Genomic DNA, 16,868 nt, shown 5'->3' on the forward strand with positions numbered 1-16,868 from the left:
TCGTGTGAGGTATTTACTGATCATCATAGCCTACAGTATCTGTTCAAATAAAAAGATCTTAATTTGAGGCAGAGAAGATGGTTGGAGTTGTTGAAAGACTATGATATCACCATTTTGTATCACCCCGGAAAGGCCAGTGTGGTGGTCGATGCTTTGAGTAGAAAGGCTGTGAGTATGGGAAGCCTTACGTATATTCCGGTTGGTGAGAGGCCATTAGCTGTAGATGTTCAGACTTTGGCCAATCAATTCATGAGGTTAAATATTTCAGAGCCCAGTCGGGTTCTAGCTTGCACAGTCGCTCGATCTTATTTATATAAGTGTATCAGAGAGCGACAGCATGACTATCCTCATTTGCTTATCCTTAAGGACATGGTGTGGCATGGTGGTGCCGAGCAGGTTGCTATGGGGGTATATGGAGTTTGCGGATGCAGGGTCATATTTGTGTGCCTAACGTGGATGGGCTTCGTGAATTAATTCTTGAAGAGGCCCACAGTTCCCGGTATTCTGTTCATCCAGGTTCCGCCAAAATGTATCAAGATTTGCGGCAACATTATTGGTAGAGAAGAATGAAGAAGGATATAGTTGCATATGTAGCTCGGTGTTTAAATTGTCAGCAAGTCAAGTACGAGCATCAGAGACCTGGCGGTTTGCTTCAGAAGTTAGAAATTCCTGAGTGGAAGTGGGAACGTATTACTATGGATTTTGTTGTTGGACTTCCACGGACTCAGAGAAAGTTCGACACAGTATGGGTCATTGTGGACAGGTTGACAAAGTCAGCACACTTCATTCCAGTAGTACTTACCTATTCTTCAGAGCGGTTAGCGGAGATTTACATCCGCGAGACTGTCCGCCTTCACGGTGTGCCCATGTCTATCATTTCTGATCGAGGTACGTAGTTCACCTCGCACTTCTGGAGGGCTATACAGCATGAGTTAGGCATGCAGGTTGAGTTGAGTACAACATTTCATCCATAGACAGATGGACAGTCAGAGCGCACTATTCAAATATTGGAAGATATGCTTCACACTTGTGTTATAGACTTTGGAGGTTCTTCGGATCAGTTATTGCCACTTGCGGAGTTTGCCTATAATATCATCTACCAGTCGAGCATTCAGATGGATCCATATGAAGCACTATACGGGAGGTGATGTTGTTCGCCAGTTGGCTGGTTTGAATCGGGAGAGGCTCGGTTGTTGGGTACCGATTTGGTACAAGATGCCTTGGATAAGGTCAAGATTATTCAGGATCGACTTCGCACAGCTCAGTCTAGGCAAAAGAGTTATGCCGACCGTAAAGTTCGTGATGTTGATTTCATGGTTGGAGAAAGAATATTGCTCCAGGTTTCAACTATGAAGGGTGTAATGAGGTTCGGAAAGAAGGGCAAGTTGAGCCCTAGGTATATCGGACCCTTTGAAATTCTTGAAAGGGCGGGCGACGTAGCCTACAGGCTTGCACTACCACCTAGTTTATCAGCAGTTCATCCGGTGTTCCATGTATCTATGCTCCAAAAATATCATGGTGATCCGTCCTAAGTGTTAGATTTCAGCTTAGTCCAGTTGGACAAGGATTTGACTTATGAGGAGGAGCCGGTAGCTATTCTAGCCCGGCAGGTCCGATAGTTGAGGTCTAAGAGATATCCATCGGTTCGAGTACAATGGAGAGGTCAGATGATAGAAGCATCTACCTGGGAGTCCGAGTCAGACATGCGGAGTAGATATCCATACCTTTTTACCAGCCTAGGTAATTTTTCTAATTCCATTCGAGGACAAACATTTGTTTTAGAGGTGGAGAATGTGATGACCCGAAAGATCATCTTTAAATTTAATATTTATTTCTGTGTTCTGAGACCTCAAATAGCACCATTCAGCTTTCCTAGACTTGTGTGCGCAGTCCGCATAATTGTTTTCGGGAAGTTTTTATGTGAAAATTGATTAAAATGTGAAATGGAGCTTTAAAACTCACTTAAGTTGACTTTGGTCAATATTTTGAGCAAACAAACCCGTATCAGTATTTTGATAGTTCCAGTATATCCGTATCGTAAATTGGGACTTGGGCGTATGCCCGAAATTTAATTTGGAGGTACCTAGCTTGAGTTATCGCCATTTATTGAAATTTGAAGCTTAAAGGCTTAAAGATTTCAAATGTTTGACCACAAATTGACTTTCATTGATATCAGGGTTGGAATCTAGTTCTGAAAATTGTAATAGGCCCGTTATATCATTTATGACTTGTCTGCAAAATTTGAGGTCAATCGGACTTGATTTGATAGGTTTCGGCATCGAATGTAGAAGTTGAAATTTCTTAGTTTCATTAGGCTTGAATCAGGGTATAATTCATGTGTTAGCATTGTTTGATGTGATTTGAGGTTTCGACTAAGTTCGTATAATATTTTAGGACTTGTTGGTATATTTGGTTGAGGTCCCGGGATCTCGGGTGAGTTTCGGATGGTTAACGGATAAAATTAGGACTTAGAACAATTGAAACTTTGTGCTGCCTACTGATGCAATCGCACCTGCGGAAATTGGCTCGCAGGTGCGAGCTCGCATAAGCGAGTTGGGCAAGCGTAAAAGCAGGGAGGGGCTGTTAAGGTAGTGTGCGCAGGTGCAGAGATTTCGCCGCATCTGCGAAGCCGCAGAAGCGGCTTTGTGATCGCAGAAGCGGAATGCGGAGGGGCAGGCTTCATCACAGAAACAGACAGCTTCTTCGCAGAAGCGGACTGAATTACGCAGAAGCGTGATTAGCCGCAGAAGCGGCTTAGTGAGCCGCGGAAGCGAAAGCACTGGACAGATTGCAAAAACAGAGGGTTCAGACATTTTTGTCATTTTGGACATTTCCAACACGGGGTGAGGCGAATTTTGAGCAAGAATTCATGGGAAAACCTAAGGTAAGTCACTTATGATCATTGTTAGTCAATAATATTGAATTATCATCGATTATTCCGACTAGATTACGTGTTTTTGAGGTAATATTCGAGGATTTGGGCCTAGGGATTTGAAAATAAGATTTGGGGATTTGAAGGTCGAGTTAATGTCAGAATTTGGTAAAATTTATATGGTTAGACTCGTGGTTGAATGTGCGTTCATATTTTGTAACTTTTGTCGGGTTCCGAGACGTGGGCCCCACGAACAATTTTTGAGTTAAATTTCGGATTTTAATTGGAAAATTTAGTATTTTCATATGGAATTGATTTCTATAATTCGTGTTGAGTATATTGAATTGTTTGTGACTAGATTCGAGGCATTCGGACACCAATTCACGAGGCAAAGGTTTATTGAAATCTTGAGTTGGCTGCAAATCAAGGTAAGTGACGTGGTTAATCTTGACTTGAGGGAGTAGGACTTGTTTGTCTATTTGCTACGTGATTTAATGTGCGGGTACAATGTATATGTGAGGTGACGAGTACTTATGCGTTGTGGTTGAGTCAAAGCCTGCTGGAGGAATTTGTTCATTGTGATTAATTGCCTATTTAATTAAGATATTCCATCTTAAGTTTATTATTGATTATTTGATCATTATTCATGACATTATTACTGATTTAATTATTGTTGAATATTGTGGAAGAGTATAAAAGCACGAAGGGTGATGCCGTGCCATTTATATTATTTATATTATCCTTGTCATGGTGAGAAAGAGTGTCAAAGCACGAAGGGTGATGTCGTGCTATTTTCAAAGAGTGTAAAAGCACGAAGGGTGATGTCATACCAGGAGAGAGTTAAAGCACAAAGGGTGATGCCGTACCAATTATTATTATTTATTTATCAATTCATGGCAAGAAAGAGAGCTAAAGTACGAAGGGTGATGTCGTGCCAATCTTATTATTTATTTATCAATTTACGGGAAGAATGAGAGTAAAAGTACGAAGAGTGGTGCCGTGCCATTTTCATATTGTCAGCTGCTCATTTTATTGTTGATGAATTAATTAGCTGCTACGTGACACTTCTCCTGCTTAAATTATTATATTATCCCCCTTCGCATGTCCCCTCCCAAATTTATAAATTATTATTTATTGTGTTATTGTTGCTTCATACATGTATATACTTGTACAGGTTGTTTACGTACGTGTCTTGTCATAGCCTCGTTACTACTTCGTCGAGGTTAGGCTCGACACTTACAGAGTACATAGGGTCAGTTGTACTCATACTACACTATGCACTTCTTATGCAGATTTTGGAGTTGGTCCCAGCAGCGTACCATAGACTTGCTCAGATTCAGCTACCTAGAGGAGACTTGAGGTATAACTACACAGCGTCCGCAGTTCTGAAGTCCCCTTCTATCTTATCGTAGCTGTGTATTATCTTTCAAACAGCTTGAATTTTATTCAGACCTTTATTTGTATTATTTTAGTAGCTCGTGCACTTGTGACACCAGATTCAGGGATGTATTTTGATGATTCGGTACTTTTGGTCTTCCGCACTTTATTTCAGTAATTGACTTCCGTTTAATTTAATTTGTTTAAAAATGGTTAAGATTATTCTAACGTTGGCTTGCCTAGCAAGTAAAATATTAGGGGCCATCACGGTCCCGAAGGTGGGAATTTCGGGTCGTGACAGGCTGAATCTTCACCCACTCATGTTGGTTTGATTGAAGAAACAAGAGTTATGGTAGTGTGGAGTGAGGAATCTGATGGAGAGGAAGAAAGTATGAGAGAAAAAGGGGGTAGTGGTTTGGAGAAGCTGCTGAAGGGTTGGTTAGATTGGCGAAGAATATTCAAGAACCTGTTCCATAAGTACAGGAACCCCTCGAAGATCTACTGAAATGTGTGTCTGATAACTATAATCCAAAAAGGAAGAAGAATTCAGGAGTTAAAATCCTTGGAACTGCTAGGGCAAACAAAAAGAGAAAGGCTACCTCTTCTATCTTTGTAGAGACTCCTCCCACAAGAGGAAGAGCTACAAGGAATCATAAGAAGCAGAGTGAGGCTGAACTTGATAATGCCTTAAAAGAAAGTTAAAGAAAAGTTGTTGCAAAGGGAAAGAAGAAAGTAAGTGATATGTTGAGGCAGTTAAAATTGAGGAGATGGACCTTGTCCTTCATGATGAAGAGGAAGCAGAAGAGGTGGAGGCTGTGACTCCAAAGGTAAAGAAAATAAAGACTTCCAAAAAGAAGTCTCCTTCGAAGACAAAGTCTGCAGAGCCCTCTACCTTAGCAAAAAGAACCAGGTCTGCCTTGAAGTCTAGAAAAGTGAAAGTAGTGGAGGAAGAAGAGAGTGAAGAAGAAGAAGAATCTGATGCAGAGAAGGACAAGATGGTTAAGTTTGGGGAAAGAACAATCTTGAAAGGTAGACTCCTCAACGACTTGGAGGAGGAAGGCATGATGCTGCTGCTGGAAAAACTACAACTGCAGGGTTGGAAGGAGATGGTCCTTCAGATGGATGGAAAGCTTGCCAGATCTGAGATTGTGGAGTTCATGGCAAATTGTGAGATCAAAAATGGCAGAGTCACTAGTGTAGTGAAGAGAGTGACTATGATCTTCGACGACAAAGAATTGGGAGAGATTCTGGGTGTACCTGCTGAAGGGTATAATGATTACAGAAAGCTCAAATGGCCAAGTCTAGAGAACCTCCCTACCTCCCTTGCCATTACAAGGAAGTTTGCTGACAATGAGTTAGAGCTAGAGGCCAAGGTTGTATACAAAAGTGAGATGAAGCCACCCCATAAAGTGCTGTTTGAATTTGTTAACAAGGTTGTGCTGCCCAGGCAGGAAAGAAGGCATATTGTCACATTCATGGACCTGGACCTTATGGAATGTCTGGACAGTGAAAGGCAAATAAATTGGCATAAGTTTATCATCCACCTTCTTGATAGGGTTCTAACTGGCACCAAAACTCATACCATACCCTATGGTTTCATTCTCACGGCTGTAGTTGCTCACTTCAAGGTATTCCTCAAGAAATAGGAAGTTGGTAATACCAAGGATCACTTTGGGACAAACACCTTGACTGCATGTGACTATGAAGTCCACACTACTCCCAAAGAACCTGATTCATCCAAGAAGGTGCCTGTGAATAACAAAGTGCGAGCTTTGGTACAAGAGAGTAGGGCTAAGGATGATGAGATTAAGAGGCTGAAGAAGAGGATGGCTGAAGTAGAAACTGAGAGGGATGCTCTCAGGGCTGAGCTTGCAAAGGAGAAGGAGAAGAATGAAGGCATTCTTTATGATATGTTAAAGCTATTTCCGGCCAGAAACCAAGATCCTGGTCCTTCCCAGCCTTGAAACCTTCCTATCCTAGTTAGACAAACCAGTAACCCGGATGGGATTTCTTTTTGTTTTATTTTTCTCATGATCTAGTATCTTTATTTTTCTTTATGCTTTGCGGATGACTAGTATCAATGTTAATCAACTGTTTTGTACTCTAACTGTTTGTTGATGCTTCTTAGATAGCTAATATCATTAGATTGATATATGATGCTTGACTCCATGATTGCATTTGAAGTAGCCCCAGTGGCCATGATTAATATCAATTAAAATCTAGTTATCTAACATGATTATGCAACTTTTCGATGATGCCAAAAGGGGGAAGATAGGTTGTGCTTTTTACTTTGGACTGTGATGTTTATAACCTAATAAACCTGGTCTTTGATGATTTGTGACTTTAAAATGGAAAGTGTTCTAACATTGTGTTGAAGTTGAGCTGAGTTGAAACATGGCTTTTGCTTATGAAAAACACAGAGTTTATCATCATCAAAAAGGGGGAATTTGTTGGCCCAAGTGAAGTTTGTTTTGATGATTGACAAAGGAACTCAAGCATGAACTAGGTCCATACACAGTGTACACAGGCACAGGAAGATTCAAGCACAAGGCATGCACGTGAACGAGATAAGCTTAAGTGATTATATCTGATATCTCCTGAATGAAAAGGTTGCATAAGTGATAAGGAGAAGGACTCCTTACTCGAAGAGAACTCTATCCTAGATAGGGGAGGAGTTAGAAGTTAAAGATAACTAGAACTCTTCCACCATGGAAGAGTATAGCATTAGAACTCTAGTTATTTCCTATTCTACTAACTCTATATATTGCAGGATGTTCTCATTTTACAGGTACGTACAAACGCTGAAGTTAAATATGAGTTGAGAGCAAAATAGCAAGGCATTTTGCAAGCAATTCTTGTGTGATTCAAGTGTGCGAACCTGAAGCTACATGTACCAGATAGAAGAACCAGTTCCAAGTTTCTGTATTTTACTCTAGTTTCATTGTAGTAAGTGTTTCAAATTGTACCTTTCAGCTTTATCTTGAAGCAATTGTACTAGGTACTCTGAGTGTTATATTCAAGTTAGAGTTAACTTGAAGTTGTCGCAACAGCTAGTGGTTGGTTGCCACAAAGGGCTAGAGGTAATCCTTAGGTTTACAAAGAGTTTGGTAAATGATGTCTTTGGCTTAGTGATTTAGTGAAGTGTTGGAAAAAATCCTACTGTGTAATAGGTCGTGATCTTTTCACCTTTTGATCCAGGTATTTTTCATGTAAAAATACTTATGTTCTTTACTTTTCGCATTTATTATTCTGCTACTGTAGTATAAGGAACACATAGAAGAACCAGGTCCTTCTATAATCCGTGCACGCAAAAAATTGGACACCACACAAATCACCCTCCCCCCCTCCCTTTTGCCCTCCTCCCCATCTTGTGTGGTATTGAAGTACAAAACATCAAAGTTCTTTTGGTAATATCATGCAAGTTATTGCTGATATACTTAGTGGTACTTTGTAATAGAGTGATATATGTACTGATTTAGATGTTGTGTCAAAGTTTTAAGTATTATATTCTTGAAAAAATGGTTTAATTTACAGTATGTGATTTAAATAGAAAAAGAAGTACTCTTTTCATGAATTTGATAATGATAAATCCAATATGAGTGAATGCAATTGGTATTTTGACTATTCTTTCAATAATAATTATTCCTTAAATTTTGGAAAATATATAAGTTGTTATCTACATTTGTCCAGAAAAAATCATATAACACTAATACTTTATGAGCAATGATGGTAGACTAGAAATATGAGTTTTTGGCTACATTTCACTTATTATTTGCTAAACTTTAATCGTATTTGAGCTTGAATGTGGATATTTCATACTTATGACATATACTATAAATACGATTTTTGAAGGACTTTTGACCTCAGAATGTTTGGGAGAGCATGAGAGGCTTCAAGACACAAGAATTCATCATCTTTCCACCAACTCAACACACGAGTTTGGATTGTAATGTTGGGTTCATGTTTTCTTATTCATCTTTATTTGTGATGATCTCTCCTACTTTTATGGAGTACTTCCTCCTTAGGTTTTTGACAGAAATGGTGTATTGATTATCTATTTAGAGATTCGATTCTTGATACTTGCATCAATTAACTGATGGAATTTTGAATTTCATTGTGAAGTATTTAATTTATCAGAAGAGGAGTAGTTTATTGAATATTTTTGCATCTTATGCTTTTTTTTTTAAATAAGTCATACCAAATCGACCGATGAACATTGTCGTTTGGTACGAGGGATAAGAAGGGATAAGATGTGGGATTAAATTTATACCGTATTTGGTTGGCGGTATAAATTTATCCTGGGATAAATTTATACCGCCAACCAAACACAGTATAAATTTAATCCCAGACTTAATCCGGAATATTCTATTTTATCCCACCTTATCCCATCAAAGTTGAAATTTTATCCCACTTCACATGTGGTATAAATTAGTCTTGATATTATAATCTTATAATCATATGATAATTTAGTCTGCGTACCACATGAAATGGGCCCATTAGTAAATTGTACCACATGTAAGGCCCATTAGTTTGGCCCCACCTAGTCCTTTAATACTGCAGTTATGAAATGGGCCAATAGTGAGGTCCACATAGTCCTTTACTATGTGACAGGTCATTGTCTAGCAATTCATGATTGGGATGATAAGTCCATTATGTGGTAGACCTAATGGGCCAAATGTACAGCCTACTGATTAATCTCATCTACGAATCTCTGTCGGTTCGGGTCCAGATTAAGGAGCATACTGACATAAAAGGACATTCGTGGACACAATAGCCAATTTCCTAAATGGACCCACTTCATTTGGTTTCTATCAGATAAGTTAGGATCTAAGTTATATACAATTGTTTTTTTAACTTACCATCTAAGTTATATACAGTATTTTTTTAAAATTAACAATGTAATTTAATATGCAACAGCAAGTTGGTTAGCATTTTTTTTTATTTGGTCACCAGTTGATGTTTATCATACAAATTTGTTTATAATATCCTTATGTCTGATATGATTGTGTAAATACCTTTACATTGTCAATATATAGAACTTAAACTCAAAAAAAAAAAAAAACTAATCATTTGTAATTAAAAATTAAATTTCAGTTATATACATTGATAATGTAGAATTTAATTTTACGGTATCAATGAATATTAACCTATAATAGCAGATTGGTGCATGCACGGAGTACCAAGTTACCAATTAGTGTTTTTGTCACAGAGATTACTTGTAATTGCTTTATAAGTAATTTGATTGTGTACAGATATATTTTTTATACCATTAGTGTATATTACTTAATTAAACTCTTGCAAAGTATGGTTCTTCTTTTTGTCATTGAGTTTTAAGAAAAACTAAGAGGGTTGGGTAGGCTTTTAGAAGGTTGAAACAGGAATTAGCAACGAAACATTATGTAACTAAACATAAAATTTGTTGCTAACCCTATTTAGTGACAAATTAGCGATAGCTTGTCAAAGAATTCGGTTAACTACTAGTGATATAGCGACAATTAGCGACAAACGGAGGCGGTTCCAGGATTTAAAGGTTGGAGGTGCACTTTTGCATTAAACCAAAATCTGCTTTATACACAGGGTGTCCCTACTAATAAATCAATATTTTCTAAACATATATGCATGTTTTCATGAAAATTTTGACGAACTTTTTCGGTGCCAGTGACCCCTCTTTGATAACATAGGTTCGCTTCTCGCGACGAAATTGTAGCTAATTCTATTTATTTATTTTCTTTTAGGTATAATGGGCATTGCTTGAAAGTGAAGGTGTTAGGACAAACCAACCATGCTTCATAAATGTTGATGATGCAATTGTCCTAAACGAAAGGTCTCCCTTTTATCTCCCACCACTTTTGGTGTTTGCTTTGGATCTATCAAAAAACAAAAAGAAAGATGAAAATAGTTACTGTATTAGCAAAAACAAAAACCAAACAGCTTTAGTTTTTGCTGTTGTTACGATATATAAACTGACACCACACTTTCTCATTCACTCTTTTACGTAAATTGTAAGCAAAGTTAATCCCGAGACTACACATGCATGCGTCCATCCACGCATTGTTCTCCCTCCTCAATTTCCCAACTTCTTTGTCTTTTTTTCATTCTTTTATTTACCCCAAAGTAACTTTGTTCTCATATATGTGATTTGAAAGAAAAGTTTTGGAGCAACGGTAAAGTTGTTTTGGTATAACTTATAGGTTACGGGTTCGAACCGTAAAAGCAGACACTAATAATTATATTAGGGTAGACTGTCTATATCACACCCTTGTATCACACCCTTGGAATGCGACTCATCTCTGAATCCTGCGTGAACACGGAATACCTTGTGCAATGTACTGTCCTTTTTTATCAGATATGATTTAATTCGATTTGCAATAGTTAATTTGAATAACTTTCAAAAAAAATTAAAAACTTGGTTTATCATATTTTTAGGGAATTGGAGAAAAAAGGAACAATGAAAACTCGAATATACAAGGTGAAGATTCTCACTATAGTACATTACGTCCTAATTTTTGGTGGTAAATTTTCATATCGACATACAATTAGTAGTATCTATTTTTTAAAAGTAATGTTGTGTATTTAGAAACTATACAAAATTTTCAACGAATCACATATTTCTTAACAGAAAAAATGATCAAAGAATAATTAAAATAATTAATCGAGGTGGAGGAATAAGGATGTTGACGTTATGACAATAATTGGTTCTAGTTTTATAGGATAGAGGGAGTATCGTTTTATGAACAAATAATAAACATTCATCCTTTGAAATTACAAGTTACTTCTCCTTCAACCAGAGTAATTAATAATATTAATCTCATTTCCTTACGAAATAAGAATGCATACAATGTATGTGAAACAAATTTTGACTGCTAATGTTGGAACTACAATTCCATGTGTATCCATTCTAATGATATATTACTATTTACTAATCTATTATACGTATAGTAGTATTCTTAATCTTAATAGTACATGCGTTAGGATCAGGAGTGAAGGTAGTTACCGGTCCGAACTCAATAGTTTTGGTTTAAATAATATATTTCTCTTAAATATTTGGATTTAAGACATGCCAAATGGTATTGAAAATTAAACTGATATTTTTGGTCACGACATTTATCATATAGATGGAGAGGAACCAGTTGCAGATCTTATGGGAATCAATTCCAGGGTGCTGAAAACAAAGTAAGAAACTGTTTGCTCCAAATTAAAAAAGGGTTTCCTGTCGATCCCCTATTCCATTTTCTTTTGTTATGTGCTTTGGCCACTCATGAATTACTGACTCATCATTTTCTCTGAATATGCGTGTAAAACCCAATGGCCTGATATAGAGCTTCTATATGTCTTTCTACAGTTTTTGCATAGAGCTTTCAATTCATCTATTTTTGTGAAAAGAATAATAAAGACCTTATCTTCTTTCCCTCTCCTTTCCTCTTGAAACAAATAGGGCAAAAGATAGGTGTAACTAAACATTAGATTGAGTGACTATCTCATTTTAAAAGTTAAAACTTTTTTGATAAGATGATCATATAATTGGACATATATAAAATATCATATATAGTAGGCAAGAGGTCTTGAATCAAATCTCACCGTCTTTTAAAAAGAAAAAATTATATTTACGTGTTTGGTCTATAAAGAGATATCAGACTCACACGTGAAAGGGCGTGTTGAAACATAATATAATATAATATAATTAATTAATTATAAGAGTGATCCATCTAATTATTTAAGTTTTTTTTAATATGAAATGGCCATCACACACACACCATAAGAAAAGAAACATTACAAGGAGCCAATACTGATTGTTTACCCTCAAAATCGGATAACAATTAAATTTATAAGTGATTTTAAGGATACGCAGATTAATTTGGACATATATAAAATATCATATATAGTAGGCAAGAGGTCTTGAATCAAATCTCACCGTCTTTTAAAAAGCAAAAATTATATTTACGTATTTGGTCTATAAAGAGATATTAGACTCACACGTGAAAGGGCGTGTTGAAACATAATATAATATAATATAATTAATTAATTATAAGAGTGATCCATCTAATTATTTAAGTTTTTTTTAATATGAAATGGCCATCACACACACACCATAAGAAAAGAAACATTACAAGGAGCCAATACTGATTGTTTACCCTCAAAATCGGATAACAATTAAATTTATAAGTGATTTTAAGGATACGCAAATTAATTTGATACAAAAGGATAAATTAAGTTACTATTGAACAAACAAAGATAAAATAAATTCAAATCACACGAATAGGATAGTTCCAGCCTTAGTGAAATAGTCACCCTCGAGCCGGGCTCACCACGGCCGGCACCAATGAAAAAGAGAAAGAGCTAGTGACAGAGAAAATAATGATATATTGCTTTGGTATGCGTGTTATAATGTCTTTCATGAATTATCAGACCCCCTTTATATAGTAGGGAGTCATACTTTAGGTACTACTCTATAAAAGATAAAAATAATATTCTAATTAACTGATTGTCAGTTCCTTATCGATACGTGCCGAGATCCCCGCCATGATATCCGGCCAGTCACGGATGTTTCGACCTTTTGTTAGCTATGCTTGATTGTCCGACAATGTTCTTCGAAGTCGTTAGAGGATAGGACCGATTCCGGAACCATGACCTCGACATTCTCGAGGGCAGGCGTCATGCCCCCGGATTCTGGCTCGATGGGACTTTTGGCTCGATTTTAGTCCCTTGCTACCATGTCTCGATCCTGACTTATCTTGTCGGAGGCTGGGGTGCACCATGAACTTGATTTTACCCATATACAGATAGTCCCCTCGTTTCTCGGAGAGTAAATGACGAGAAACGACATGAGCTTCTGATTCCTACTTCGACACATTGCGTTAGAAACGATAAAAAACCTGAAACGTCTCGTCAATCACGTCAAAATGGCATTAAATGCATGCCGGCCGCCAATCGACTGTCCCTAGACGTGAAACGTCGCTGAACTACTATAAATACCCCCTCATTTGTTCATTTTCACTTTACATAAAACCTTCTACCCTCGAACCCTCAGGATTTCAATACTCTTTAGCACTTTTACCCCCGTTGCTCAAGTTTCTTTGCAAAATCTTTTACCTATCTTCTTCTCAAGCCAACAAGTCTAATCCTTCAACTTCCTTTTTTTCTTCATCGTTTCCATATTTTCCTCCATTTTTACTTTCTAAAGGAATGGAAAAGACTTCCAAAACCGTTCCCCAGAAAGAAGCTCCTTCTACTTCGCGGTCGGCCACTGAGGTCGAGGAGACCGCTCCGGGCATGGCCGTTGATGAACCAGTACCCGAACCCTATTGAAAATGTTCATCCCCGGGGGTTACTCGATCAATGACGATTTCAAGGTTGAAAAGCCTTCCTCTGTACAGGGTCGGTGTGAAGAGGTCTCGTGATACATCTGCTCGATTACCGAAGAGGTTCTCCCTATGGTCCGAAATGACTTCAACTGGGCCGATAAAAACATAGTGGTCCCCGACCCTGAGGAGGCCATTACCACCCATGTCGACGGGTACCTGAGTGTTTACACTTATCCCTTTACAATGCAATTGTGGACCCGGTCATTATAGATTTCTGTAAGAGATACGAGGTATGCGCCGGTCAGATTCATCTTTTAATATGGAGGATTGTGATCCTCCTTCAGTTTTTTGTGAACAAAATTGACTCATGCCAGTTCACTGTAGATCACCTACTTCGTTTGTACAGTCCCCGAATATTCTGAGGGGGGCTGATAAAGCTTGTGTGTCATGCCAGTAAAGCCCTGTTCTCAAGTATTGATAAGGATCGGGATCGAGGCTGGCAAAGTCGTTTTGTTTGAGTGAGGACTTCGGACTTGATTCTGGCTGAATGCAGTCCATTCCCGAGAAGTGGAATACATCACGTAAGTAGAACTTTCCTTCGAATGTTGATTTTATGTTTACTTCTCTTTTCCTTATTGGAATTTGTGGCATTGCAACCATCGCTCGGGTTCTAAATGTTGTCCCTCGACTCAAGGAGTGGGTCGAGGGTATCGTTTCACAGATGCCCTACTCCGAGCGCTCGTGGCGCAAACTCTCGAAGGGCCGTTAGGAGGCCCGTTCCCATGGTGAGACCTCTTTCCCAAGTAGGTTGTGTTAGGCTTCACATCAAGTCCTTATTTCCTTTACTTCTTTTTGCAGGCTTGCCTAAGGATGTCAAGCTTAGGCCTACAGTCGGTGGCAAGGACTTGCCTATTGAGTCTCTTGCTCCAGTGCAGGCTAGAGAGAAGAAAAGGATGAGGGATCTGAGCTCCCCGAGCTCGGAGAAAAAGAAACTGAGAAGGAGGCTAGTTTACTAGTCAAAAGAAACCTCCATCTCCCGAGTGCTTGACTTGGACTTACTCCTCCGGCTCAGGGACGAGCCTGAGGAGGACAAAATTTTAGTGTCCCAAGAAACATCAACCCCCGAAGAATGAGCGACAGCCGAGGAGGAAATGATGGAGGCTACCCCTCTTAAGTTCGTGAGGTCGATGCTGTAGTGGGGGCCGAGAACTCTCGAGATGTCGGCTCTGCCCTGTCCGGTGTGATAGACATTACGGGATTGCCTTCGTTTATGGACTCAATGTTCGACGAATCCCGAACGACAAAGGAGCGATCTAACCTTCATCACTTCTTTGATAGCATAGACTCGTGTGCCCTGGAGGACTTAACCAGATTAGGTGACTTAGAAGTGTCGAGGAAAATTCCATCCTCGGAGCTTGGCGGGCCACACTCGAGCCCGAGGTTGGTCAACCGGTTCCCGGCCCTTAGTACGGATCCTAGCCGGAATCGGTTAATCGTCAACACCGTCCCGGAGGACGCCCGAGTTCTTTCCGCCTCGGTCGAGGTATCTAGCTACCTCTGGTGCCTGGTAACCAATGAATACCAAGCTACAATGAACGAGGTGGACGCCTTATGCCTGTTCAACGAAGCATAGCAGGCGCTGAACCGGGTAAGGTGTTACCAAACTTTTTTTATTTTATAATTTTAGTTATTGACGATCCTAATATCTCTTCTCGTATTTGCAGGACTTGGTACTTCACCACGAAACCTTCCTACGATATCCGGATGAGCTGAACCAACTAAAGGTCGAAGTCAAAAAGCTTGCTGAGAAGAGAGACACATACAAACATCTCAGCGAGCAACGTGAAGGAGAGGCTAAGAGCCTTCGAGCTGAGTTGGACGCGGCTCGGAAAGAACATGCCGACCTGGTTGAACAGGTAAAAATCTTTGAAGTTAGTGACCATGAGCTAGACAAGGTGACTAATGGTCAGAACCCGCAGGTCCAGCAGAAGATTGATCGGATCAACCAACTTCGGGTAGAGAGGGATATAATCAAGGTCGAGGCCAAAGAGTGGAAAGGCAAGATGGACCGCTTGGCCTTAAAAAATGAGACTACCCAGGAGCAATTGGTCTCGGCGGAGGCCCAACTTCGAGCGATGAGGGAGAAGGCTGAGGCACGGTCCCAGAAAATTGAGGAGCTTCAGTCTCAGCTGAGCTCGGTTGTTGCAAATCGAGAGACCCTCGCCAAGGAGCTTAAAGCGGCCAAGACGATGGCTAAAATAACCAAGGACGATGCCGATGAGATGGGGGCCCAGTACAAAGCCGATGCCGAGGCAGCCCATGACCGCCTGAAAGATATTGTCGAATATGTGAAGTGGCAGTCTCGAAGGGAGGCCTTCGAGGAGGTTCATACTAGGGGTTTTGATTTATCGGCCGAGATCGAAAGTGATAAAGGGCTCGAGGCTGAGGCCAAGAAGTTGGCATACCCCGAGGAATATGAAGACTCCGAGGGTTCGAGCGGATCCGAGGGCGAAGAAGAACCCGATGGTTCTAATGATGAGGCGGGCTCCGGCAAAGACCAGGCTGTTTAGGTGCCTTGTAGATTTTTCTTTGTTTTTGCACCTTTATACTTTTTGTTGAGGTTGTTTGGCCTTTGTAAATATCTTTTATAAAGGGCTCGAGGCTGAGGCCAAGAAGTTGGCATACCCCGAGGAATATGAAGACTCCGAGGGTTCGAGCGGATCCGAGGGCGAAGAAGAACCCGATGGTTCTAATGATGAGGCGGGCTCCGGCAAAGACCAGGCTGTTTAGGTGCCTTGTAGATTTTTCTTTGTTTTTGCACCTTTATACTTTTTGTTGAGGTTGTTTGGCCTTTGTAAATATCTTATATATATATATATATATATATATATATTGGCTTCGATTTTCTTACATATAAGGCTTTTTTTTCCTTCGACGGTTTTTAAGCTTGCTTCCTTTCGCTCTTTTCTTTATGATCGTAAAGATATTGAATGCCTTAGAACGTAATAATTAGGTCTTGTTCAGAGGTTATATATATATATATATATATATATATATATGTGTGTGTGTATATATATATACATATAAGGCTTTTTTTTCCTTCGACGGTTTTTAAGTTTGCTTCCTTTCGCTCTTTTCTTTATGATCGTAAAGATATTGAATGCCTTAGAACGTAATAATTAGGTCTTGTTCAGAGGTTCGAACATGCCTTGTTCTCGATATTACTTTTCTTAAGACTTGTGGGGGGCTTGGAATGACCGGAAGCTTTCCCCAAAGTACTTAGAATATTTTAGATTATAATTTGCCGAGGGTAGTCT

At 39.2% G+C, this 16,868-nt stretch overlaps 1 protein-coding gene across 1 annotated transcript; it reads left to right on the plus strand.

Moving 5' to 3' along the window:
* Positions 1-5,016: 5,016 nt before the first annotated feature.
* Positions 5,017-16,121, plus strand: LOC138896269 (uncharacterized). The gene is made up of 4 exons (XM_070181065.1): positions 5,017-5,805; positions 5,896-6,196; positions 14,410-14,558; positions 15,276-16,121. Exons 1-4 carry the CDS (start codon positions 5,017-5,019, stop codon positions 16,119-16,121), a joined length of 2,085 nt encoding a protein of 694 aa, XP_070037166.1.
* Positions 16,122-16,868: the final 747 nt, after the last annotated feature.

The sequence above is a fragment of the Nicotiana tomentosiformis genome, chromosome 7, assembly GCF_000390325.3.
Source record: "Nicotiana tomentosiformis chromosome 7, ASM39032v3, whole genome shotgun sequence".
NCBI classification, from domain to species: domain Eukaryota; kingdom Viridiplantae; phylum Streptophyta; class Magnoliopsida; order Solanales; family Solanaceae; genus Nicotiana; species Nicotiana tomentosiformis.

What these genes read in the sequence shown, in the direction of transcription:
- LOC138896269 (XM_070181065.1), top strand. Translation starts at nt 5,017, where the DNA reads ATGGACCTTGTCCTTCATGATGAAGAGGAAGCAGAAGAGGTGGAGGCT. An exon ending in TCATCCACCTTCTTGATAGG is followed by an intron (nt 5,806 to 5,895) that starts GTTCTAACTGGC and finishes CTCAAGAAATAG; the next exon opens with GAAGTTGGTAATACCAAGGA. An exon ending in GGCCAGAAACCAAGATCCTG is followed by an intron (nt 6,197 to 14,409) that starts GTCCTTCCCAGC and finishes TTCTTTTTGCAG; the next exon opens with GCTTGCCTAAGGATGTCAAG.